Raw genomic sequence first — 26319 nt, forward strand, 5'->3', positions numbered from 1 at the left:
GGCAGAGTCTAGAGAGACGATGGCCAAACTCATTTTCTCTTTTTCCTGGGCAGGTACAGTCTATGCTCTATTTCCTATTCCACTTGAGTTAAGAAGGCCTAGGTCAGGTCAGTGGAAAGTTAACAGAATGAGCTTCTAGGCCTGGCTCATAAAACCTATGCTGGCAGTATTCTTAGCACGCTTTCTTCTTTTACCTTCTAGGCAAAATGCAAAGGATATAATGGAGCACTCTGAGGACCTAAGAGAGGTGGACACTAGATACAGAAAGAATCTGTGCCCTGATGTGGAGCAACCCCTTCCTCAACCAGCACCAGACTCAAGTGGGTAATGGCCTTTGCTGTGCTGAGCCTCTAGACTGGTAGCTTGCCCCAACCCATGCATCTGCACTGGCATTTCTCATCCATTCCAACTGCTGTTTTCCCATACCTGGCCCACTTTAGTGATATTGTTTGCCTGGCCCTAGAAAACATTTGAGTTTATAATCCCCAATCTAGATCTTTCTTATAATTTTATCAGGAAATTTAATGTCTCAGGGCTTCAATTCACCCATCTGTGAAATGATGGGTTGGTTGGATTACAAAATCTCTAAAATCCATACTAATTCCATCATCCAATTGCCATTGGATTGTCGGGATTCAGAAAACCCTGTAACATAAGGTCAAGGAAAAGAAATTATTTCTCATGCTAAATAGCCTCAGATAATTTACATTTTTTGGAGATTACCAAAATTATATTTTAAGTATTTGTATCAGTCAATGTGTGAACTGGAGGATAACGATCAAACTTCTCACAATCAATGCTATTATATGCACAGTTCAATAAAAATGGGATATGAGAGGTCTATATACTCTTGATCTGGACCCCACTGTTTAATTTCGCTTTTTGGTTCAATGGACAGAGAGAAATTTGCATTACTAAATATACAGGCAATAGTAATGGCCACAGCCATTCACAGAGTCAAACGCAGAAAGCTGTGGTTTGAACTTTCATATTTTGCTGCTCATATTTTAAAAGAATGTTATGTGGCAAAACAAAAGTTACTTATCTCAGGAAGAAAGACATAGTTAATGCTGGCAGGTTATTTTTTTCTTAAGTGACTTTGAATCTTTTCTGATATTTGTCTTCTTTTTCCAGGCTATTAATTTAGTTATGCTACGTGAGTTGTTTGACAATATTCAAGAGACTTTACGAAAAAGTGCAACACAATTTATTTTCAAAGAAACACAGTATAATGAAAAAATAAATTAACTTACAGTCCCCGACATTTTGTCCAGTTCACTCATGGCCTCATGAATAGCAGCTTCTAAATGGTTATTTAGCTTTCCACTTCTGGAATTAATGAAAACAACGCACCAGATTAAAAAATTAAAGAAACAAAATCTCAATTTAATTTCCTAATCAGAAAACAAAAGAACCAGTTCCACCAGAGAAAGCCAATTTATAATCGCGTTTGGAAAATTCAGATGACAAAACATCACTCTGGGATTCTTACCACTGAATACTAATGATTAAAGTCACAGAACTACTAAAAAAAGTTGAACAGACTGGGGGGCTGGGAGATGGACTTTTTTCTCTTCCACGTGCTTCTTCCACAATCTGGTGATTTGAGAAGAAAGTTGGGCCACGGGTTCCCTCTCCCAGAGACGCCGCTCACGCTCCCTGGCTCCAGCCGGCCCTGCGGTGCCTCTTGTTTCTCAGGCAGCCTGGCTGTGAGTGACTAGAGGAAGGGCGGAGGGGCTGAACTGCAGGCTCTGGCCACTAGGGAGCTCCCTCTGCCCTCTCTGCAGCGTCCTGGCTCTAGAGCAAGTGAAGGCCGAAATCCCGGTGCACGTTCCAGGTGGGAAACAGCTTAACTCTGACGCACCTGAGGCTCCGAGCCTGGCCCCCAGCACATTTTCCCAAAAACCAAAATGATGTAACTATTTGAACAGAGAAAGAGTGACGGCCTCAAGGTGCCTATCACTTCTCTTGTCCTTTTCTCTCCACTTAGCATTCCATTACACGTATTTGGCCTGAATTACACACATGGTACATCTACCATTTTTGAAGCTTGTATCTATGAAGCTACTGAACTAAAATCAGGTAAATTCATGCCACCCACCTCTGTGGTTATGTACACTTTGCCCATCCTGACTGTTAACTTGTTTTTCCTTCTTTATGCAAATAAATAATTACCCCCCACCCCAGCCTTTTTTTCCCCCAAGTACTAAGGTGATTCTTTTCATTCACCCTGTCATGACAATTACTAGGAAAGCTGCTGGAGGTGACGTTTTCATTACAGGTGGTTAGCGTGGGTTTCCATGAGTTAAGTCCTATCTCAGAATCAACCATGGAGACTGGAAATTTGCAGTCGTGGAAGAATTTGACTTACTGTCATATTCAGTTTGGTTAGCATAGTGTTTTGAAACACTTTTGAACTTCAGTTCAGTATACCATAGCTTTCACTAGGTTTGATCCTCACACACCATGACTGGACAGTGCATACACTGAGTTTCTGTTTACACTTTGAGAACTCCGAGTTTTCCACCCCTGAGTACTATAGTGCTAGACATACCATAGATACTCTATGTATTTGCTAAATAAAAATATTTGTCCAAAGCTGGCCCAGATGGTCCTGTTTCAAAAAAACATACGTACTTAGGTCAGTTTAACTGAAGGTGATTCTTTTCATTCACCCTGTCATGACATTAACTGAAGGGAAAAATTAATGTATTAGTTTTAACCAAATTATAAAGGTAATATGGCATCAACCACTTTTCTCCTACCTTTTGCTGGCCGTGAAAGCTAGTCTTTAGCTTTTATATTTTTGTCATTTATTTTTAGAAATTTAAAAATGCAGAGAAGTACACAGGATAAAATAAACCTAACATATTCCCCTCCTGGAATGAAATGTTAATAAATTACATACTTCCTTTAAGTCTTCTATATTAAAAAAAAAGCAAGCTGGAATTCCCATTTGTTATCCATCCTGGTCCCATTTTCCTTCACCTTACAACCTCAACTTTTAGTCTGCTTTTATACTTTATATAAAATTTATCCACGAACAGCACCTAGTATTGTTTTATGTGGTTTTTTTTTGAAACACACACACAAAAGGTGTTATGATATACATACTTGTCTTTTTTCTCCTTATAACTGTTGTAAATACCAACTAGTTTGTATAATCTATTCATTCCCTCTAACTGGTAATATAAGAAGAGTTTTTACTATATATCTACTGTCTTCCATTTATCTACTCATTCCAGTTTCAAGGGGCCCTGATCATCTCATGGAGTCAGTCTCAGTTGTTTTCCTAATGAGGTGCCTGCTAAGCAAGGTCCTGGGAGCCCTCTGCAAGGCCACCTAGGGATTGCTGAGGCTGGGCTGGGGCCCCTTTTGCAGGCTGCTTGGCAAGGATTCTGACAGTATTATTACTGCCACATTGTCCCACAATATCACTCTTTGTGTAATGTGTTAAATAAATTTATCCTTACTAATTCTTTTCTTTCTTTTAAGACAGAGTCTCACTCTGTCGCCAGGCTGGAGTGTGGTGGCATGATCTCAGCTCACTGCAACCTCCACCTCCCAGGTTCAAGCGATTCTCCCACCTCAGCCTTTCGAATAGCTGGGACTACAGGTGCTATTGCGCCTAGCTAATTTTTATATTTTTAGTAGAGACAGGGTTTCACCATGTTGGCCAGGAAAGTCTCGATCTCTTGACCTTGTGATTCACCCGCCTTGGCCTCCCAAAGTGCTGGGATTATAGACGTGAGCCACTGCGCTTGGCCTACTATTTCTTTTGTATAAACGTAAGTTTGATGTATTAACATAAGTTTTAAAAGACATTTATTTATTATAAATTTCGATAAGATCTTATGAGTTTAAAATTGACTATATAAAGTTCTAAATATTTAAAATGAAGTTACAATGTTTTAATGAAAAACCTCCAGCGAACGTTGGTTCTCTCACCTTTAATCTTAGTAAAAAAAAACAAAAACAAACCTGTTATTTACTAAAAAATGTCTATGTGCTAAGAATTGTATTAAAACTCTATATACATTATCTCATTTAATCTTTACAACAATTTGATGGAATAGGTATTATGACAACTGTTCATATGTACTACTTCATAACTTTAGGGATAATTGGTGAAATCAATTCTAATTTTGTAATGAAGAAAATGGATATTTGACTAGAGTTTTCAAAAGTAACAGATAAAGAGTCATAGGAAAAAGCTTTTACCTAACCATGAAAAGCTGCAATAACAATTACCACTCAAGCACAACAACAATTCAACATTGCTTGTTGAAAAAACCAATTTCATGAATTTTGTCATCTCATTCTTCAAGATATTTCAAATATTTGTAAACACCTTGAATTAATTCAAGCTAAATTAGTATAATATTTCACCTTTAACATACCTTCATAGTTAATAGAGGGAGAAATGACTACTTTTGGAAGAGAAAATAAATACATAAATGTGGGGCATGAAGCTATTTGTACACAACATGAGATTTGAGAGGTAAAGAGAGACTCTCCCAGATGTCAAATCTGCAGGTCAGTTTTTATGCTAACTGGTCAGGTCAGAATGAACTTACAAGAGGAAGAAGAGAACTCCACAAATTCAAGAAATGAACAATTAGTCAAAACTCAGTCTTCCAGTCCAGAGAGCCTCCCTGTGGAGTTTCTTCTATTATTTTCTATTCCCCGCTGACATTTAATAATAAACATTTTTACTAATGGACACTCTAAAACCTACTTGATTAAGTAATAGATGTTCATATAATCACATTTCTAATTATCAATGGAAATAATTGCCACTTCTCAACTTCATTGCCTATACTGTCACACATTATCCTTATCTTCACTAATTTTTTAAAAAGCCAGGTACACATCTATGAATGGTACAAGAAACAGAAGGGAAATGAGAAGTTGCAAGTTGTTCTACATTGTCAGGTTAGAGTTTAAGTGACTTACTTCATATAGTATGTAACAAATTTGAGTGAGACCTAAAAGTCAAGAACCCTACACTCTAAAACAGAGTCTATGGAGAATGAATGCAGATGTAAGAAAATTTAACATGGTAAGTATCATTCCTTGGTTTTAAAGTGAAAGTGTGACTTATTTAATCACTTTATTGTTTGCCAGCTTCACAAAAATTCAGGTTTCCAAAGAAATGTATATGTAGACAGAAGATTTGTTCCTCACTTAAATGAAAATCAGAACATATGTAAAAGCTATGGAATTTTTCTTTAATAAAGCTGTTTCTGCTTTTAAGTACAAAATTGCCCTAAGTAACGTGTTAAATAAATATGTTACTACAAGGATATAATTAGAACATATGTTTAAAGATATTTATTTCTTGTACAGTTTGAGGACACTGAGGATTAAAATGACTACATAAAATTCTAAACATCTAATATGGTGGTAGAATGTTTCAACTGGGAAAAAAAACCAGACAATTTTGTTTCTTTCACCTGTATCTTTATAATAAAAATAGCTATTTACAAAATACCGTGTGCCAAGTACTGTGCTGAGGCTCTCTCTATATTATCTGTATTATAACAATCCTAAAGTAGGATTATGCCCATTTTAGAAATGAAGAATTTAGGCTCAGGGAGATTGTGAACACACAGCTATGAAGTGGAAGAAACAGGATTTGAGTCCAGGTAAAAGCCAACCTCTTAATTATGTTGTTCCAAATGCCACCTTCCTTTTTCAGCCTTTTCCTCTTTTCTTCTTCCCCTCAGTCTACAAAAGCAGTCAAATCTTTGTCAATTAAAAAAATCTTTCTTTGTTATTTTTTAGGAAATTTTCACTTTATGGGTAGAAAGAAGAGTAAATAATCTACATCTCCTCTCTCCATTTCCTTATTCTTTTTTAATCATCAACCCATGGCCACTTTATGTGTACATCACTCTACTGGAAACTCTTCTCACTGAGGTTACCAATGACCTTCAAATTGCCCATCTAATGGAGATTTTTTTCAGTCCTTTTATTACTGGACCTCTGTTGATCACTTTATCCGTCTTTGACTCCTGAGGCTCTATCCACTTCCCCTCATTCTCCTCCTCCTTACTGACCACTCTTCCCATCTTCTTCATTCTTTCACATGTTCAATTTTTAGCCTACTGTTCTTCAAATTGGTCAAAGTATCTCTGTGTGACTGCAGTCATTTGTACACTCTCAAATACTGCTTCTTCCCAGTTTCAGACATGCATGTCCAGCCTATCCTACAGGCACCCCAAACTGTACTCAATAGTTTCCCCCTGTAAACTCCATTTCAGTCAGTGTTTCTACCACTTACCAAGTCACCCAAGCTGAACACCTGAGAGCTGTCATTGATTTTGTTTCCATTCCTTCAAATTCTGATCAATCATCCCATGTTCTGTCTATTTTACCTCCTAAATATTTCTTGACCACATTCCTTCTTTTCCATCCTCATCCCCAACTCCACCATCTCCTGGTTTGGGTCCTTGTTCTCCCTTGTATTCTGCCATGGCTCCTGAACGATCTCTTTATCTTCAATATTGTTGCCTTAAAATTTGTTCTCCTACACAGCCGTACCTAAGGTGAAAATCCAACCACCTGCCCCCTTTAGGCACTTTGAAAACAATAAAACATCCTATTGGCCCTTACTAGACCCTTCATGATCTGGTTCCTGCTTGTACTTCTTACAACTTCCCATCTAATATTTTACAGTCCCCCAAATCCAACTGCTGCTCTCATCTAAACACTATACCACCCCATCTTGGTCTTTGTTTCCTTTGTGTGGCTGATGCCTAGGTAGTGTGTAGGCTTGGTGCAGACATTGACTCCTCTAGAATCCCTTCCTTTACCTGCCCTTTCCCTATGACCCCAAAATATAGTATATATATTGCTGTCGTTGCAATTTTAACATTTTAATTAATTTGTTTCTGCATTTGTCTCTTTCACTAAACAGTGAGCTTTAGGAACTGTAGCACTGTTCCTGGCACAGATTTTTTGCTAAATTTGTCTCCTTAAATTGAGAATAAATGCCTAAATTAAAAAATGATTTGATTCAACATATAATTTATCAGTTGTGGGATTTTCAACTAATTATTTAAACTATCTGAGTCTGAGTGTCCACATCTGCAAATGGGCTCAGTAATTTGGGCCCATCTTGTGACTGGGAGAGTGAAATGATGAATTTGCAATTACATGTGCAAAATGTAAAGCATTCTACTGGGCATCAAAAAGGAAAATCTGTCTGCTTAGACAATGGTATGGTAAATAAAGTTCTTTTTATAAACGTTAGCTTTGTACTTTCTACTTTTACCTCTTCAATCTGTAATCTAAGTTTATGGTTATCACGAGGAGAATTCCTTTAAATAGCACCCACTTTAATTTACTACAAATAGTAAATTGGCTTTGAAGAAAAATTTTAAACTGTAGTTTGTTACTCATTACCTTTCAGAAATTGCCTAATAGCAAACACACGGGGAAAATCCAGCTCATTTCAAGGCAGTGCGTTTGAATATCTGGAGTGTATTTGAATATTTGGAAGAGTTATTTTATTTCTGTTATTAACTTTATTTTGTACATAATCCAAGTACCTGGCATGTTTCACTGTAGGAAACAGTTTTAGGGATCTTTTACACCAAAGAAATGGATACTGTTGAATATTTTACGGCAACTGGCCCAATGCAAATTTGTGATGTACGTAATTTGCAATTTTCCTCCTTTTATCCAGACCTTGTATTAATTTTAGTGGCTTTATCTTGTTGCTAAGCTCTGCACAGCAAGTGTGCCTCAGTAAGAGTGGAGGGAGCTTGATCCCTGTTTTCCTCATCAGGTCTAGAGGGATGTTATCTGGCAATTCGCTTGGCCCTTGACACAATTAGTACCAATTTGCTGCTTTCCAAAGGAGTCCAGGACGTAGAGACATAGGGGTTTGCCCTTTGTAGCTGTCATCTTTTCAGAGACCTTTTATTGAGGTGCAGAGTCTTTCCAAGATTCGTTAACTTCTAAAATTATGCCTCTGGCCAGAATTATGGGAAACACCGAAAGGGAAAGACATTGCTTTTTAATAGATATTACTGATATCATTATATAAGCCTTTTATGCAAGATCCACTATGAATCAATCTGATCCCCACTTTATAAGTCTTGATGTACAAACAGAAGTTAAAATGGTATTTTTAGAAAGATGATAATATATAAACACATTAAGCCTATGTGTCAATATCTGGAAGGAAATGTGAGGATCATTCTGTAAATGAATAAAAATTAATTCATATATAATTCCTGGTTGCTTGATAACATGGAAATTATTATAGCAACTGAACAGGTGTATCAATTTACACATTTTTAAATAGCTTTCTAGGTACATACAGAGAAGCACACTTGTAGTTCTCTACCTTAATATGATACATGAACGTACATTGTATCACAGTAAAAACTGTGTTTCTAATATTATCTGTTTGTCCATACTGTATCATACTACATTTACTCAGAAAACAAAGATTTAGAAAAACTTGAATACTGGCCTGAAATTCAACTTCTTGTTATAATTCCAAAGAAAGCTTACTTTCAAGTCCACAACCCTGATGCAACAAAAAAATCTTTATTTAGCATCACTTTGACAAGTAATCTGCCAAAATTATTTGCACATATACAACTAGAGGTATTTACCCCCAAAGTATTTGAATTGCAAAGGGATTGACTCACTACGCTTTCAGAGCCTATTTAATTGCTATATGTTAAGAATATTATTTTTTATTTTCCACTAAATGAGAGGAATAGAGATGCAGGTAATGAGGAAAGAGAAGAGGCAAATATTATACATAGTGTAAACAGAAATTGTTTAGAGAATGTTTTTTGTAATCACTAATTTGGCTTGTCTATAATGGTCCTCTTTGGTGGTAAATATTAAACTTTACTTAGGCAGGCCACAACATGGACAGAATCAGTGAGATTTCATTGCCCCTTTGATGGAAAAACAGTAAATTATATCCTTGAAAAACAAAGTGAAAGTTTTAAAAAGTGCTTACTTTCTGTTCCTTTTCCGGACACGGCTGTAGGCTTCCAAACCTTCTGTTAGTGTCTTCAACTTCTCGGGCTCCACCTGAGTGAAGGTATGAAGACCAAACCACGTTACCCAGACCTGTAATTGTTAAACACGGTTTTTACTTTCCTGCCGTACTAGCAGGTGCTGCACTGGAGGGGAGGGGAGCCTTAACCTTCACTGCCCTGTCAAATCTTCTGTCCTCATTAGAGGTTGATTCTGTGGCTCCAGGCTGCAACATCAACGGACGTGAAAAGCTGTTTGGCTTTAAAATTGTCAACATTTTGGAAATAATATTTTGGGAATAACATCTGGAATTTAAACAACCTTCAACTCACAACATCATAAAAATCAGAGATCCTGGCTCACTTTCTTAGCAACTGCAAATCTGTAGTATCAGATTACTGTGATATCAGTATCAGGGGAAGACAAGAGTGGTAATTAGTGAAGTGGGGGGGCTTTGGAGCCAACAGATCAAAGTTTGAATGCTATCTTTTCACTTCCTAGTAGGAGTAAAACACATTTTCTGAGCCTCAGTCTCCTCCTCTGTAAAATGAGGACAATAATACCTACCTTCCTGCTAGAATTGCTGAGAATTAATGTGATAAGTCTTGTTGAATACTTATCCTAGCATACAGCAATGATCATGACCTAGTACACAGTTGGCTTTGCAGAGGCCATAAAACGTGAGAAGAGGGTGTTGCTATGCCTTGTGGGTGTGTCCTCTGTCCTGTCTTGCTTTATCACTGCCAGTCTGTGTGTGGTCTGCTACTTCAACAGAGGTCAGTCACCAAGTGTGGTGGGATATGTGTGCATGTGTGGAGGGTGCAGCCTTTGCCACAAACCCCGAGAATCTCTATGGTGGTTCTTGAAGCCACCTCCCCCAATAAAAACAATTAATAATTAGGAAAACTTGTATGCGACTTGAGAATAAAAACACTTTTAGAAAAATATGGCTATTTTTATTCTGTAAAAACACACACACACACACAATCTAAGTAAAAATAGCGTTGTTTGCTGTGTAAGCATAGTTTCAAGGCAAGTACCTAAGCCATCCAGTTGGGGTAAAATCAAGCCACTTTACCCCCATTTCTCCTCCAACCCCCAAGTCACTGTTATAAAGAAATACAGAGTTAAACAAAATGCCTCATGGGTAAAAACATAAACACTAATAAGCAAGGAAATTATTATTAACTTTTGTCTTTGTATCTTCAAGATTGACTCATGAATATTGTTTAGAAATAACTTCTCTATGACCTCTTCAAATCTAGAACACAATTATGATTAACAAAGGTTGTCATTATTAAGTCTGAAAACAAGCATTTCTAATATTCAATGAGAAAAACAGTCAAATAATAGAAATGTTTCCTTTTCATGTTTTTGTATTTTGCCCGAAGGAATCCAAATGTCTTATACACACAAGTTCATACATACCCAATTCACTGTGTGCCCGGACAAGACACAACTTTGTTCCACTAACACTTCACATAAAGAAAAGTGTCCTATTGGGTTACTGGTACCACTGGAAAAGCTAAAGTGAGCTGAATGCATCCATGTGTTGTTTAAAAAAAAAAGGTGCCGGATGCACTTTCACATTTCATGTTAGAAATAAGCCTCCCTCTTGTATTCACTCACATGAAGTGGATATGAAAGATGTTTTGCCTATTACATTTTTGTAATCAATAAATGACTCCACTTATATTTAAATAAGCTTCTTGGCAGCAGGAGAGAAGCTGTGCTATATAACAAACTTCTATTAGACTTTGTAGTGGGGGATCTCATAAGGGATTGATCAGGTCACAGAATGCAGATTCACAATGAAACAAAGCAAGACACAGCAATTAAAACTTACCCCGTTGGTCTTAATTCAAAAAACAAAGTTAGGTCAAACTATTTTTTTTGAGTCTTCAATTTTTATTTTTAATTAATTATGGAATAAGGGACAGTAAAAACATTTCTTGTGCATATACTATGTAAAAGGCACTGCTCTATCATTTAATATGATACTACTGCAAACTAGTATTACTTTTGTATTATTACAGGTGAGACTTGGTGCATTTAAATAACATGGCCAGAACTGAAACTGAGGTCTGACTCCAAAGTGCTCAACCTCTCTCCATGATACCAACTCCAACATATATTGAAATATACAGTCATTTTATATATATAGCATTTATATATATAAAATCACACACACACAGGCACACTCAAAAATTTAGGTCAAATTATTTAAAATTGTATTTCTACAAAATTTAGATGACAACTTGGCCAAATTTGTATTCAAATTTTTTTATGCTTAAATAATTTTCCAGAAACTTTTTTTCCTGAACTAATACTCTACCATGGTTTCTTCATTTAAATCTGCCTCTAAGGCTATAATAAACTTATAATAAACTATATTATTTATAAAGAATTAAATGACCTCGAAAAAGAAAGCAAAGATAGTCTTTCTGAAACTAAATATAAATAAGATATATACCACTGTGCATTTCTGGTATAACAAGATCATACATATTCAGAAGAAAGTTTAGTTTGTTTCAGGATTTTAGCATTTTACTGTATTGTGAAATATATATGAAGAGTGTGTTTCTGGGGAAATAATCATACATTTGAAAAATATTCAAGAAACTTTAAAGATACCCACCAAAAACGGTATCAGATAATAACAAAATAAATTCAATTTCTAGTTAAATAGAAATCATATTTAATGAACACTCCCTTGTAAACTACTTAGCTAACTTGTAAATTTAAAAAAGTACCAGGAAATCAAATACATAAATGTAACATTAAAAAGGTTAAACACACACAAATATTTTTATAAAAATTACACTAAAGGATGAAGTAATTTAAGATAATACTTTCATCTATAATTATAATCTTGTATTTTTGTACAATCACAAACCAGGAGTCTCATAAATTATTTAACTCTATCTTAGTGAGAACTTAGGGGAGGGCTTTATAATTTATCTTTACTCATCTGTCCACACAGTTTCATGCCGGTAACAATGATACTAATAGTGCTGGCCATCATGGTGTAACTCTTTACTCATGCCATTTAAGAATCATAAAGTTACCTGGAATTTATATGTATTCATAGTTCACTTATTCATTTATATATATACATGTTAAATGTTAAATACTTTTTCCTTCCTTCCATCTTCCTTCCTTCTTACCTTCCTTCCTTCTTTCCTTCCCTCCCTCCCTCCTTCCTTCCTAGCTTCCTTCCTTCCTTTTCTTTCCTTCCTTCTTTCCCTCTTTTCTTTCTTTCTCTTTCTTTCTTTCTTCTTTCTTTCCCTCCCTTCCTGTCTCCCTCCCTCCCTCCCTTCCTTCCATTCGTTACAGGATCTTGCTCTGTTTGCCAGGCTGGAATGCAGTGCCACAATCTTGGCTCACTGTAGCCTCAACCTTCTGGGCTCAAGTGATCTTCCCATCTCAGCCTCCTGAGTAGCTGGGACCACAAGTGTGTGCCACAATGCTCAGCTATTTTTTTTAATTTTTTTGTAGAAACAGGGGTCTCACTATGTTGCCCAAGCTGATCTCAAACTCCTGGGCTCAAGCAATCTGCTTGCCTTAGTCTCCAAAAGTGCTGGTATTAAAGGCATGAGCCATCGTGCCCTACCAACACTTTTTGACTATTAAAAACTCTTCTTTCATTTAAAATTTTTAGTTATAATAACTCTGCTACATAAATAGTTCTATGGTTTGTTCAGTGTGGATAGAAACATATTCAGAAAGCCAGATACTACTATGTGATGGATGATTAAGAGTTGCTTTTTTTTTGAACAAGGATGAATCTCTGGTTGCTTATTTGCTTATTTTGTTCAGAAGGCCCATATTACACATTTGGTAATTTATTTAAGTTTTTGATTTGGTGTCAGCACAGTGGGACCTCATGTATCTCAGAAGAAACGTTAAGTCTGACAAAAGAAGACATAAACCTTTCAGAGAGCCAAACCAACCTTTGAAAGAGAGGTACAGTACATATTCGAAGAACCTGGATCAATGATCCTGGATCACTTTTAAATAGAGCTGGTTAACTGGAGATGATGTTAAATTTTTCCGCAGGCTTTAATCTTGATAACACCTCTTTTTCTGAATTCTTTTCTGTTCCTTATTGCTGAAGCAGAGCTGTTGTGTAAACGTCAAAGAATAATGGAGCACTAGCCACATCACAGATCTCATAACAGAGATGACAGTTGACCTCAAGCTCCCCTTTTCATTCCTTACTTCCATTCCATTTCTACAAAGTCCTGTTGTTGGGGAATGGTATAATGTAAGGAGTACTAAACTTAGAATAGAAGACCAGGGCTGGGACTTGGCTTAACTACCTGTGATTTGTATTCTTAGGAATGCCACTTCTCCAAGCTTCAGTTCTCTCATCTGTAAAATGGGGATAATTCTGCACATCTTTATGGGTCATTAAAAGAATCTAAAAAGACCACGAACATGAAGGTGCTTTATCAACACCGAAGCAGTCCAAAGTGCCACTGGTAGTATGCAAAGTTATTTTAGGTAAAACATGGACAAACCTTTAAATATTCTTTTTTAGTTTTTTTTTAGAGACAAGGTCTCCACTCTGTCACCCAGGCTGGAGTGCAGTGGTGCACGTATATAGGTATACCTATATACATACACACACACACATATATATAGCACACTGTATATGTATATATATAGCTCATCGTGACCTTGAATTTTGTAACTCAAGTGATCCTCCTACCTCAGTCTCCCAAGTAGGTAGAATTACAGGCATGTACCACCATGCCTGGCATGGTTGGCATGCCCACAGCAGCTTTGACCTTACAAGCTCAAGTGATCGCGCTACCTTAGCCTTCCAAATAGCTGGGATCACAGGTGCCCACCACCATGCCCACTAATTTTTAACAATTTTTTGTAGAGATGGGGTTTCATTATATTGCCCAGGCTAGTCTTGAACTCCTGGCCTCAAGTGATCCCTCTGACCCCAGGCTCCCAAAGCACTGAAATTACAGGTGTGAGCCACTGTGCCCAGCCCCCTTTGCACATTTGAATAGTTATATTAGTCATATAAATTTACCTTAGAAAAATACAAATAACATTATTTTACATATACGATATCCTAGAATAACACTAAAGTTGTTTAAATTTAAAAATTGGCTTGAATAGTGCCTAGTACATGTGTGCCTAATAAATATTTACTGACTGAATAAATTAATTGATACATTTAAATAAAAAATTTAAGTAAATAATACATGTAATGTGCAGCTTTAGCTGAAGTCTGGGAAATTCACAGCTCTGAAGTAGTAAGCAAATATGAGGCATTTATTAGATTCATTATCAAACATTTATTAAATAATAAATATTAAGAATAATACTTTTTTAAAAGAATAACATCTTCAAACTGAAAAAATTCCTGCTAACTTAAGTGCAATATTTCAATATTTTAAAGACTGGGAATTAATATTAAATAATAAATAATTTAGGATAAAATGTTGATTCACCTGTGACAGAAAGGATGAACCTAATTGTTTGCCAACAATAGTACAATAGTTCTCACGGCAGAGTACTAGTCATTCCTTTAAACGAATCCCATTTTTTATAAATGAACTAACCAAATTCTCATGATCACAATTTAGTCAGTGGCATTACTGAGGCCTTTTTTGGTGCTTCTTTCCTCTTCACTTTGGACAGCAGTGTTTTTAAGCAGTGGGGAACTACACCACAGGATGGGGGTAAATCTATTCTAAATGTGACAACAATTTGCACATCAATCCACAACACATAGATAGAATTAAATGTTTTGGATAAAGTTGCAATTTCTAAGAAAACAATGTGGAAAAGTTAATGTAACAGAAGCATATAGTTGCCTCAGACCTGGGATTCTATTTCCTGCTTTCTCTCTGAAATTGTATGAACAAGCTCATGTACTCTGTGTCGGGCTCAGTTACCTGTGCAAATGAAGATAGGCCTCCTATTCCTCTTTAATCTGGCTCAGGAAAAAAGCTCACAATATTTCAGAATTCACTATAGTAAAGTTTACAGTTGTTTTATTCAGCTTAGTCTTTTTCTTGATATTCACATTTGTGATCTTTGCTAGTTTTTCATTTTTATTATCTTTCAAATTCTGATCAGGAATTCACTTTGTTGGTCTGGATTTTATCTTTCTTATTACTTTTGAAAAACGATTTTGCTCCCTTTCAAGGATATTCTGGTGCTGACACGGCATTGATTGCCTCTGTCACACCACCAGCCAAAATGCAACCCCAATATTGCGGATGTTGTGGTACAGAGAAAAGGATTCATTTCCAACAGTGGTTAAGAAAATATATAAGGCAAAGTGAATACACAAAGAACACTCTCAACAGAGAATTATAGTACCAAAGAATACAAACAGCTAACACTGATAAACACAGAAAGAACATTCTTCAAAGTAAAATGTCTGAACATCACAGGAGGGCGCACCTCCCAGAGTTAGTTCTTCGGGCTCCACTTTTTAAGTTACACACCCCCAGAATGCGAGGTAGGCTGTCTCTGGTTATGCTCCATGCTGTCAAAATACGTGTGTGTGTGATGCTTAACTGACATACAGAAAGCCTATTGCCCCCAAATAAATTTGGTTATGAGTTTTAATAAAGATGAATTTTGTCGGTTTTGAATGACTATTCAGAGAGCTGTTTTTATCTCTACTTGCCAGAAATTACTGTCTGGAAAAAAGTCAAAGAGTAATTCTGAAGAAGGAACACCCTACCCACTAAAGCTTTGAAAAACATGTCTTCATTTGATCAGGGAGTGTAGAACAGAGATGTAGACCTTTTCTTGGTAATCAGGTGCTCTGGACCTGTCCAACAACAGTCATTTCTTTGAAAAGAAACGTTTTGGTGCCAGTCTAGTAATAAATTCTTGCTTAAATTTGGCCTGGGTCAGAATATACATCAAATATAAGAACAATGATATATGAAGACCAATGAGAGGATGTTCAAAAAGTAAAAATAATCTATGCAGAAAAAAATATAAATTTTATTTTTTGATTGTTACTGCTTGAGAGGCAACCCATTTAGGCTAGTTAACATAAAATCAAAGATGACAGATGACAATTGTAAAATATATTTTAGAAAACAAGAGCATTTTCTCTATATTTAAATAGTTATTGAAAGAAGTACATAAAGATAACCATTTCCCCCATAGTTGCATAGGCTTAAAAATATTTTCATATTAAGGCATAGAGGTGTAATATCAGAGGTAGCCATTTTTCTTCCCAATAATTCTCTAACATTATGCCAAGATCTGGAAGTGAATCTGTTTGGCTATGGCTATGTTCTGGAGCACAGCACTGAGGTCTTATTCTTGGTCACTGAGCCACGAACAATAAAGGGTTCATGGTTCAGAGAGAAACTTGAACCAGTTATTTAGAACAAGTATAACTATCTCCCAGAATGCACTTTATTACAAACTGCTAACCAAGGGAAAAAACATATTAGGATAGAGAAAGCACTTCCTGAGTGGTATAATACAAGGCACATAATATCCTCCAATACTGTCACATAGCTTCAATCTTAGGAAAGTAATACATACAGGCAATTCGCCCAGGCAGTTGGAGTACAGTGGCGTGATCTTGGCTCACTGCAACATCTGCCTCCCTGGTACAAGCGATTCTCCTGCCTCAGCCTCCCGAGTAGCTGGGACTACAGGCGCGCCACCATGTCCAGCTAATTTTTTGTATTTTTAATAGAGATGGGGTTTCACCATGTTGGCCAGGATGGTCTTGATCTCCTGACCTCGTGATCCGCCCGCCTCGGCCTCCCAAAGTGCTGGGATTATAGTCGTGAGCCACTGCACCCTGCTCATAAAATGCTTTCAAGTAGAACTCCTGCTTGAAATTAACAGCTAACATTAACTTATAATTCGATATGTCAATTTGTACATGTGCTGAAATTCATAAAGATAGTTATGAACTATTTCATTCATTGAATATAATCCTTAAAACCCTTAACTCTCAACCTGGTTAATAAATCCTTTATACATGGACAATGCAGAGGTAAACAATAACTAAGGTCAAATAGCCACAATTCCATAATGCTGGAAACTAAATTAATAAGACTGTCTAACATAAAGGGCAGAGAATGGAAGGCTAATATTTACTGAGCTTCTTTGATGTCCTAGATAATAATCTACAGTATTTCATTGAATTTTTAAGGCATCTTTTTGAATAGAAATTAATATTCTTACTTGAGAGGTGAGTAGCCTGCAGCTTCTAGGAGATTAATATACCTACTAGGACCTCTTAGGTAACTGGCAGAGCTAAGATTAGGCTCACATCAGAGTGCCCGAACCCATGCCTCTTTCTGCTACACCTTGCTTTTTCTCTAGTTCTCTGTAGACTGTATTTATACAGTGTTTGATGTCTAAAAACCATACCTTTTAGGAAATCATCTAAGAAACTACAGAACATGTCTAATGCATATCAGTAATCTGCTACATTTAATATCCTGCCAAAGACCAAAAAGCCTTTTCTAAGCTCATAAGCTGACCAAGTCATTTACTATTATGACCAACAGTGTCTGCTAAAATATTAACGTATTGACAATGGGGAGGTCTCAGCCCTTGGCAAATATCAGTGCTCTGATCACACAGCATTGACTTCCTTAGACCAGAGACCAACCACGCAACCTGAAAATAGGAGAGGCACCCAGCTTGTTTTGAAACGGTAATCTTCTATCCTGTTAATGAATTATCTATACTTTCTGTTTTGCCTGCTTCTATAAAGAATTTGGAGTGGCTTGCTGAGAACAAAGCCTATAACTGAATATAATAAATGATAGGTTGTGGGGTAGAGTCGGGGGTAATAATCTATTCTAAAACTTGAGTTAACATAGATTTTTATTTGGTGGGATCTGAATCTTGGATTCTTTGGCGGACACAGAAATAGTACGAAAGCTAAGCTAAGAAAGTTTAAAATGATAATGTAAGAAAATCTTTTGGCAAATTTTTTCCTCATAGACACTACAAAGATAAACACTATGGAAAATGAGCCCACATTCAACATTAGCACGGTGGAATTAGAAAAATTTTACGATAATAAACAAATTTGACACTAGTCTCTGTCTTTCTGCTCTAGACTTTATAAAAACGTCAGGCATTGCTATAGTATCTAGAAGGTAACCTAAGGCAATGCTTACCTTTCTAGAAGCAGAAGGCTAGTTATTAATGCATAAGGCTTTATCTAACATTCTTGGGCATTAAGGAGTTCTATATAAAGAAAATTACATCAAAACTGGTTCACCTGAATAAGAATACAAATTTTAAAAAGTGTCCTACTAGATATCTTTTTGAAATACATCATGTCTTGTCTTATACAGGTATTGAACATAGTTTAAGTTTTTTCTTCATGAACTAGGGTGATCAATACATCAGACACTTGGCTTGAAGTCAGACAGACCTGTGTCTGAAATTTTACCTTTTCTGGTGTTAACAAAATGAGAACTTTGACTCACGGAGCATCACGAAATAACGTATTAGGAAGTCTTTTGTTTTGTGAACTACAGAGGAAACAAGAATGTTTATGAAGTAGTACTTAGTTTATTTATGTGCAAAAGTGTGGTAGGTCCTGAAAAGATCAGAGGGTTTTAAAAATGTTGAGCCCTTAGAGCTTGTAAGGCTGTTATAGCTTGCTTTTTAAATGATAGATAAATGTTCATGTATTATCATGAATATCCTATTGCATGTTTTCAGTTTTTACCTCTAAATGTGTGCTTTAAATTAAATTCTCTGAATTACTAAAAATACTTTTAGTGTATAGCATACCTTAATATAAAGGTTTTTACTTGAGAATGCAAAATTACAAGGTCAGCCAGTGAGAGGAGGAATATATGAATTTACAGCCACAATTTTATGTTTCCTATTATGATTGATCTATTGCCAAAATTAAGAAGAATCTGGATTTAAAAAATATTATTATTTTGTAGTGGAATAAATACTACATACTACTTTGCTTATTTAAATGAAGAAAAATAAATATTTCTTGGACTCTTAGTTTTTTTTTTTAAGTACATCTCCCCTAACATCAGTGAATATCTCGGTCTCAGGAGTTTTCAAACAGAGATTCATCAGATCTAGACCATTGTTTAATGCGAAATGTGTTATAAGTACGTGCCTTTATTCTCCTAAGGAAATAAAAAGATATTTAGACAAGGCATTTAGGACAGGAAGAATGTTTCCAGGGAAGGAAGGCCATGATCTTTTTTTTAGTTAAGCTTTTGGTAAAATGGCACATAAAAAAGACTTAGTTCGTTTGCACAGAGATTGTAAAACAGTTCAATCTCTACATCTTGTATTTGTAGAACTTCCATTTATATCATAAAAGCCCAATTTTTCTGTTTCCAATTATTTCTTGAATAAACTGTCAAAAATATTTAGGTTTATTAACCTAAAGAATGTTTGATCTCAGAGAGCATAGAGAATAAAATATTTTGTGAATAGGGGTATGGAATTCATTTTCTTATCAAATGTACAAACATTATGCCCAGAGTGTATCCTGACAAGTATATATTAGGCATTATAAGCAAGGTTTTAGGACCCTCTGGTCATTTGGAGAAAGACAATCCTTTTATTGTGCTGGCAAAATGCTTTTGGTTTCCTGTCATTAAACCTAAGTGCCAGTGAAAGTTTGAGCAGAGATTGCTTTATACAATACACTCTTTACGAGAATAATATATACCTGTAAGAGTAATTTTTATTACCTAAGAAGACGAAAAATTATATGTTTCTTCATCATATGGGGGAATGTGCATAGTTATCTCCTCCTGGTCAGATATAAATTTTTCTATCTACTTTAAACACTCTGCATACTTCTTGCCTAGTGAGCCAATTCCACCATTTTTGTAAGGGGAAGAAAAAAAAAAAAACCCAGAAGACCCCTACTAATTTCTTTTGAATTGAACGGTAGTTTCATGGAGAAGTTTTCATTTAATTTATATGATCTAATTGTGTTAAGTAGAACCAGACTATGGGGTTAAACATTTCCATATGTTTTAAAGGCCCAGAACTTTTCCTGAAAGGAGACATCATTCTGAACTCGGACTTTACCTGCTACTTCCAGAAACAGCTGCAACTCCACCCAGATTGTACCGCCTTCCCAGCTCTGTGTGCCACACGTAAGCACAGGGAGGAGATGCCATCCCCTGGCGCATCCGTTGCCTAGGAGGGCCTTACCCCTGACACACTCCTGGACCTCCAAAGGCTACCAGATTTTCCCCCCAGTCATTGACACTTGCCTTCCTCCTCTGTGTATGAAATGAAGTAGGTAAATATAGAGAGGGAAGGCAGAGTTGACCAAATTCTGGAAATCTGGTTCCTGGCTTACAGCCACCCTGAGCCCTAGTGTGATCTATAAATACTTTACAACTCACCCCTTGTTGATATGACATTTTGGTGACTATAACCATCCCCTCTTCATTTTATGCTCCAGAAGCTTGTGAGACCTCAATGAGTCATGAAGAATCCTAATTTCAAATCCAAAGAATCCAAAGTGATGATAACAAAAACCAATAATTGATATCTGAACAAAGGTTAGTATTTGACAATGGATAAAGATTGGTATACCTTCCCTTCCTCGGGGCTTTGTTGACATGAATTGTGAACGTCGTCTTCTCTTACTAATTTTCCAGGCCAGGAAGTCAGTCCTTTGATTTGGCCCCAGACCAAGTCGCCAACATTGAACGTCCTTGGTCTATAATGTATCAATTCATTTGAAGAGGGGGAGTCTGGATTCCTTAGGTCATCTTCACTACTAATGCTTTTAGCATCTGAAGGGCTAGGCACACACCCGTTAATGCTTTTGGCATTAAAGTCTCCATTGTAATGGATATAGTCTTTGACCAGAGAACTTTCCAAACTATTTGAGGAACTTGGAGACTGCTCCTCTAGGACCAGGTCTTGCTTTGCAGTGCTTAGCAGCTCTCCAAATCCCCGACTCTGTCGAGGTCTATTCCCATTAATATGTGCACATCTTTCCACAGTGTTCTCTAGTCTCTCTTTAAAACTCATCATAGTTCTTTTGTAGTTATTATACCTGAAATTTTCCTCTAGAATTTTATCCCCTGGACAGTTTCTTGGTGGTAACAGTATTGGGTGCTGCTCCCCAGGCAGAAATGGCAGTGTAGAGACATTGTTGGACCTTTCATGACAAGGACTACTGTGGATATGGCCTGGATGATCTAAAAATTCCTCGTACTTCCACCTGTTTCGCTCCCCTCTGGGGCTTTGCTCCCCGTCCCACTGTTTTTTGGATGTGTGGCAACTTGCTGACTTGAAATATTCAAACCCATCTCCTTCGTTCGCATTTTTCCCATGGTCTAGATTCTTGGGCAGCCGAGCCCCTCTTGAATTCCTCAGCCTACCATCATGATCAACACCTCCCATGTTCCGTCCATGAATGACCGCACTGACAGCACTGGAGAGATTTAATGGGTCACCAATTGAGGCAGTGAAGGCACTCATGGCACTCAGAGCTGGAATGGGGCTGATCTGAGTTGTACTGTTGACTGCAGTGGTGATGACAACCTGCATTCCTTTGCTGGCTGCATCGACAACTGCTTTGTAAATGGCATCTACGGAAGCATCACCTGGGCCACCCACAACGAGGCCATCCTTCACCTGTTGACCAAGAGATGGGTCAATCCTTGGTTGCAACTCACAAGGTGTATCTTGAAAAGGTGGAATTGTAGTGTTTGGATTCTCAGGAAGTGCTGTGAGCCCAGGCTGACTGCTTATTCTTTTGTTTAGGAGAGCTGCATCTTCCTGCATTCTCACCTTGAAGAAATAGACAGGAAGCAGTGAGAGAAAGAGAAATAATTTTGAAGGCCTCAAAGAGAAAGACTACAATTTTAAGATTTACCAAAAGACAAACAAATATAACAAGAAAGGAAATATAAAGAACAAGACTCAAGAAATGAAATAAAAAATCACTTCGTGTGGGAAAGCATATGTCTTGATTATATCTGCATGCCATTTCTTTGGTTAAAATTATTCAATGGATTTTTAAAATTATCATTGCAAAACATTCTCTAGAAAAATTAAACTTGAGGTGGTTGGATACAAAACGTACTCAGGGTGGGATGACTCCACTGATTTTGCGGTCTTTGCAATTACAGGTCTTTGGAATTTAGAATGCAAAAAGAGAGTCAAGTCATAGGTAATCAAATCGGCAAAGGAAAAAGATTTTGAAAATGATTTCTAACTTACTGTTTCCACTTAACTAAGTGGAATATAATATAAAACAAAACAAAACATATAGACTCCCTTCTTAACAATAACATGACACTAGTTTTCAGATGGGGTAGTAATACCTGCTCCTCAATCTTTTCAGGCCACATCCCATGCTGTCAATAGTGGCAATGGCTGTCTGCACAGGTGATTCTCAATTAGAGAGTGGTGAAGGGAGAGCATACTTACCAGGGGAGCGTATCAGAATTTCAGTGTAGGAAGGATGAGGGCAGTTTGAAAAAGTGCCCAAGGTTATTCTAATTTTACCACCCACCCACCCAACCTCCACACCATCTAAGAATGACTGCTCTAGACCCTCGATACTTTGGACTTTCAGGTTTTTTTCCCCAATGATCTCTCCCTTTCTTTACATCCTTCCCTACTAATCCAGAACCTGCGATCTGTCAGCACATCAATCTCTTTCTTGCCATTATCACCCTGTCTACACCTACCAGGCAAAATCCCAATCTTGGATCAATTCCACTGCCTGCCCTATCTACATCTACAGTGAGGATGCTGAGTATTTGTCTACAGGAATTTGTGGCTTCCAACCTCAGTCGAGGGCTTATTGCTGCCCATCAATCCTAGATCTTCTGGTTAACTATCACTCATTTTCCACAACTATTCAAATCTTCATCCACTTCTTCACCATCTCCCACACTATTCTTAGGTGACCTTACGTAATAGAGAAAATAAAGTCCATCAGGCAAGAATTCTCATAATTTCTTAACTCTGATACTCCCTGCCCCCCGGCAGCAGACTTCTCTGGAATTACACCTGTCCTAAATTCTGTCCTGCTTCCCATAAGAGGGGTCCCTTCTGATCTCTGAGGGTGTGCCCTCTATTTATGTTCTGAATCCCAAGCCCCGTCCTCAAGGATCCTGTCTTATTTATTATCCCTTCCCTTCTTTTCATTCAATCTCTTCTACTTTTCTGGGTCCTCCTATAGCACATGATATGTTCATGGCTTACATATTTTAAAGTCTGCATTCATCCTGCCCCCAAAACCCTGCTGGGGGCACTGCCCTATTTCTTTTGTGTTCTTCAAAGTTGTTTTTTCCAAAAGTAAATTTTGTTGTGTGTATTTGAGGTTAACACCATGATGTTATGGAAAACATATATAGATGGTAAATTGGTTACTATAGTGAAACAAATTAGCTTACCATCTCATAGTGTGTGTGCATGCGTGTGTGTGTGTGTAAAGAACAGCTAAAATCTACTTCTTTAATCTATACTCTTTAATTCCTAACATCCCATTCACTGTTCCTCCATATTACCATCTGGCTCCTGCTCCCGCCACTCCAGCAAAACTGCATTCCACTAAGTAATGGATTCTCTTCAGGCTTTATCTTATCTTTTTTTTTTTAGTGACACAGTTGAGTGCTTCCTACTCCTTTCTAAATTATTTTACTATGGAAGATACACACACACACACACACGTATAATCATTGTCAAAAAAGATACAAGTTTTCTTCATCATTACTTCTCACCCAAACTCACAGTTTCTCACCCTACTGCAGTCCTATTTCATTTCTTAGAAGTAACCAGCACTGAAGCGCATCCTTCTTACCTTCCTTCCTCTTTCCCCTCCTTTTTCCTTTCAATCTAAATGGGATGGTACTAGATTCTGAATCCCATGCTCCTTCCTCAAGGATCCTGCCTTATTTATTATCCCTTGAACATAAAGATGTTCTACTTTTCTGGGTCTTTCCTTTAGCACATGATTATGTTCATGGTTTCCAGTTTGAAAAGTACTGTTCTACAATACTACAGAATTGGAGTCTTGCAGTCTTACAGATTTTCCATATCAGATTATATAAGTCTACTTAATTTTCTAAACCACTAGGTAGATGGATATACTGTATCATAATATATTTATTTCCCTACTGATGGAGACTTCAGTGGTTCATAATTTTTGACACCACAAATTATATTGCACTGAACATTTTTGATATGTGCTTGTTAGTTTGCATTTGAAGATTTCTCTAAAATGAGATATTAATACATAAAAGCTGAATTTTTAGTCAAAAGAGATTTAAAAATCTGATATGCTATCAAATTACCCTCCAAAGGACTGTATCAGCATATAATCAGACTCAGACCAACGGTAATCTGAGAGAATCTATTTTTCTGCACCCTTGTCAGCAGTGGGTATCATCAATCTGATGGACACATTAGTGTGATAATTTATTTAACTCTGATTGTTATTTTCATATGTTTATTAACACTTTATCTTTCAATTTCTGTGAATTGTCTATTCATATCTATTGCTATTTTTTATAATCATTATCTTTTTTCTTCCTGATTTGTAGGAGTTTTTTTTTACAGAATAGGTGTTAATTATTTAGTGTGTATTAGGAAAATATTTTCTGCCAGGTTGTCACTTGATTTTAGCTTTGTTTAGAATATCCTCAATTATACAGAAATTTAAAATTTTTATGTATTCAAATCTGTTACTTTTCCTTTTGACTGTCTTGGTTTTCTGTCATGCTGAAAGAGCCTTCTTTACCCCAAGATTATTTTTAAAAAATCCATATTTTCTTCCTATGTGGATTTAGTGTTACTCTTTCCATCTATCTCCTTGATCTAGCAGGAATTTATTCACTTCGTGGAACTAAAGAAAGACCATGTGGCTGAAGCCAGGGAAAGAGTGGTGAGAGCTAAGGCTGAAGAGGGAGGACAGGTGGGCATGCGAAGGAGGTGAGTCTCAGTCACAAGAGCAATGAGAAATGACAAAGGGGTTTATGAGGGTCACACGATCAGTTTTTACTAACAGCTCCAAAAGAACTGCTGAGATGCTTCAGACAAAATAAAAAAAGAACCTTCACATGAAAGACTGGAATGTTTAACAATACTCATGATTGAGAAGTAACAGTAGATAGAGGAAAGGGCACATAACCTACTTTTCTCGCCCTTCCCCCACATGAAGTGTTTAAACAAACCCAGACATTGTTTTCTTCGAAAGTGATGCAGGGGAGGAGAGTACCTGAAAGTTCTGAAACAGACAAGCCATGGGGTTATTGTTAGCTGGGCAAGGAATTGTGGACTGTCCTTGGAACGCCTGGAGATTCTGGTACCCCTGGAGAAGTTGCTGCTGTTGCTGATTTGGAGGAAACATCTGATTGTTGTTTAACAGCGACTGTAGATGAGTCAGTTGGTGGTTATTCAAAGTATTGTTTATTGATGACATATCACCTACAGTTTGAAAAACATAAAATATAAGTAAATGTGATTCTTCAGAGATTCTATGCCTCTCTTTGTACCTGAGAATTCCTGAAACAAAAACTATGTGCTATGCTTAGTTGGGTAATGCTTTTCTTTCTTTCTTCTGAAAGTCTTACTGAGTGGTAAGGAAAGAGTAGCTTTATTATGTAGTTTTATCTTGTATAATTAGTTTTTCAATTTTATATCCTGGAACGACTACTTAGTCTTGGCTCTATTCATTAAGCAGTCCTTACATATTGAGCTTCTGTGTCATATGATTCCTTGATCCATTTTTAGATTTTAGATCTATTTTAGAGCACCTAAAATTAAAGGTTGAAATTAGTCCTACAATGTTTTAGCAATCGTATCTGACCACAGAATTAAAATGAGTGAGCCTTGTTTAGAAAATTTAGCTCTCAAACCATAATTATATACCACATCAAATCATTGATTTGGCGTAGAAATGTGCATTTTGTTTTGCAGTAGAAGGCTGGTCACCTGAAATTAAAATTGGAAAGAAAACTAACAATAGAAAAGAATTCATTGTCATAATCATTTAAAATAAATATTATATAATCAGTAAGATTAATAACTAAATTTATATTCAAAATTTGAAATTCTTTTGAATTTACTCTGACATTTTCTTGAGGACAATGTCATAGAAATTGTTCTGTAATTTGAAATATGTAAATCTGTAATGCTTTGTAGATTATTTAACTACAAATATTTCAATGCCAAATAGAACTAATTATGCTATATTATAAACGTATCCATAAAATCAAAAACCATAAATAATAAACAAATTATTTTTACACATTGAAGATGCCATTGACATCATCATGCACATTTGGCTGTGTTTCCAGACGTTAT

At 36.6% G+C, this 26319-nt stretch overlaps 1 protein-coding gene and 1 long non-coding RNA gene across 7 annotated transcripts in view; one reads left to right on the top strand and one right to left on the bottom strand.

Moving 5' to 3' along the window:
• MBD5 (methyl-CpG binding domain protein 5) overlaps positions 1–26319 on the bottom strand; it is a 471066-nt gene that overhangs the window by 6171 nt on the left and 438576 nt on the right. For 4 of the 6 annotated variants that reach the window (XM_064382791.1, XM_012457096.2, XM_064382792.1 and 1 more), the window contains 4 exons: positions 25232–25440; positions 20584–21792; positions 8993–9105; positions 1254–1329 (listed from right to left, as the gene is read on the bottom strand). In XM_064382791.1, the coding sequence (XP_064238861.1) occupies positions 1254–1329; positions 8993–9105; positions 20584–21792; positions 25232–25440 (1607 nt within the window). The remainder of the gene's footprint in view (positions 1–1253; positions 1330–8992; positions 9106–20583; positions 21793–25231; positions 25441–26319) is intronic. The other 2 variants (XM_021668892.2, XM_012457100.3) reach the window with 1 other exon arrangement.
• LOC135276996 (uncharacterized) lies at positions 207–20493 on the top strand. The gene is made up of 3 exons (XR_010344603.1): positions 207–320; positions 20019–20135; positions 20450–20493. It is a non-coding gene; the product is annotated as an uncharacterized LOC135276996 (long non-coding RNA).

Source organism: Aotus nancymaae, unplaced genomic scaffold (assembly GCF_030222135.1).
Source record: "Aotus nancymaae isolate 86718 unplaced genomic scaffold, 86718_ANA_hifiasm-v0.15.2.pri h1tg000029l, whole genome shotgun sequence".
Lineage (NCBI taxonomy): Eukaryota > Metazoa > Chordata > Mammalia > Primates > Aotidae > Aotus > Aotus nancymaae.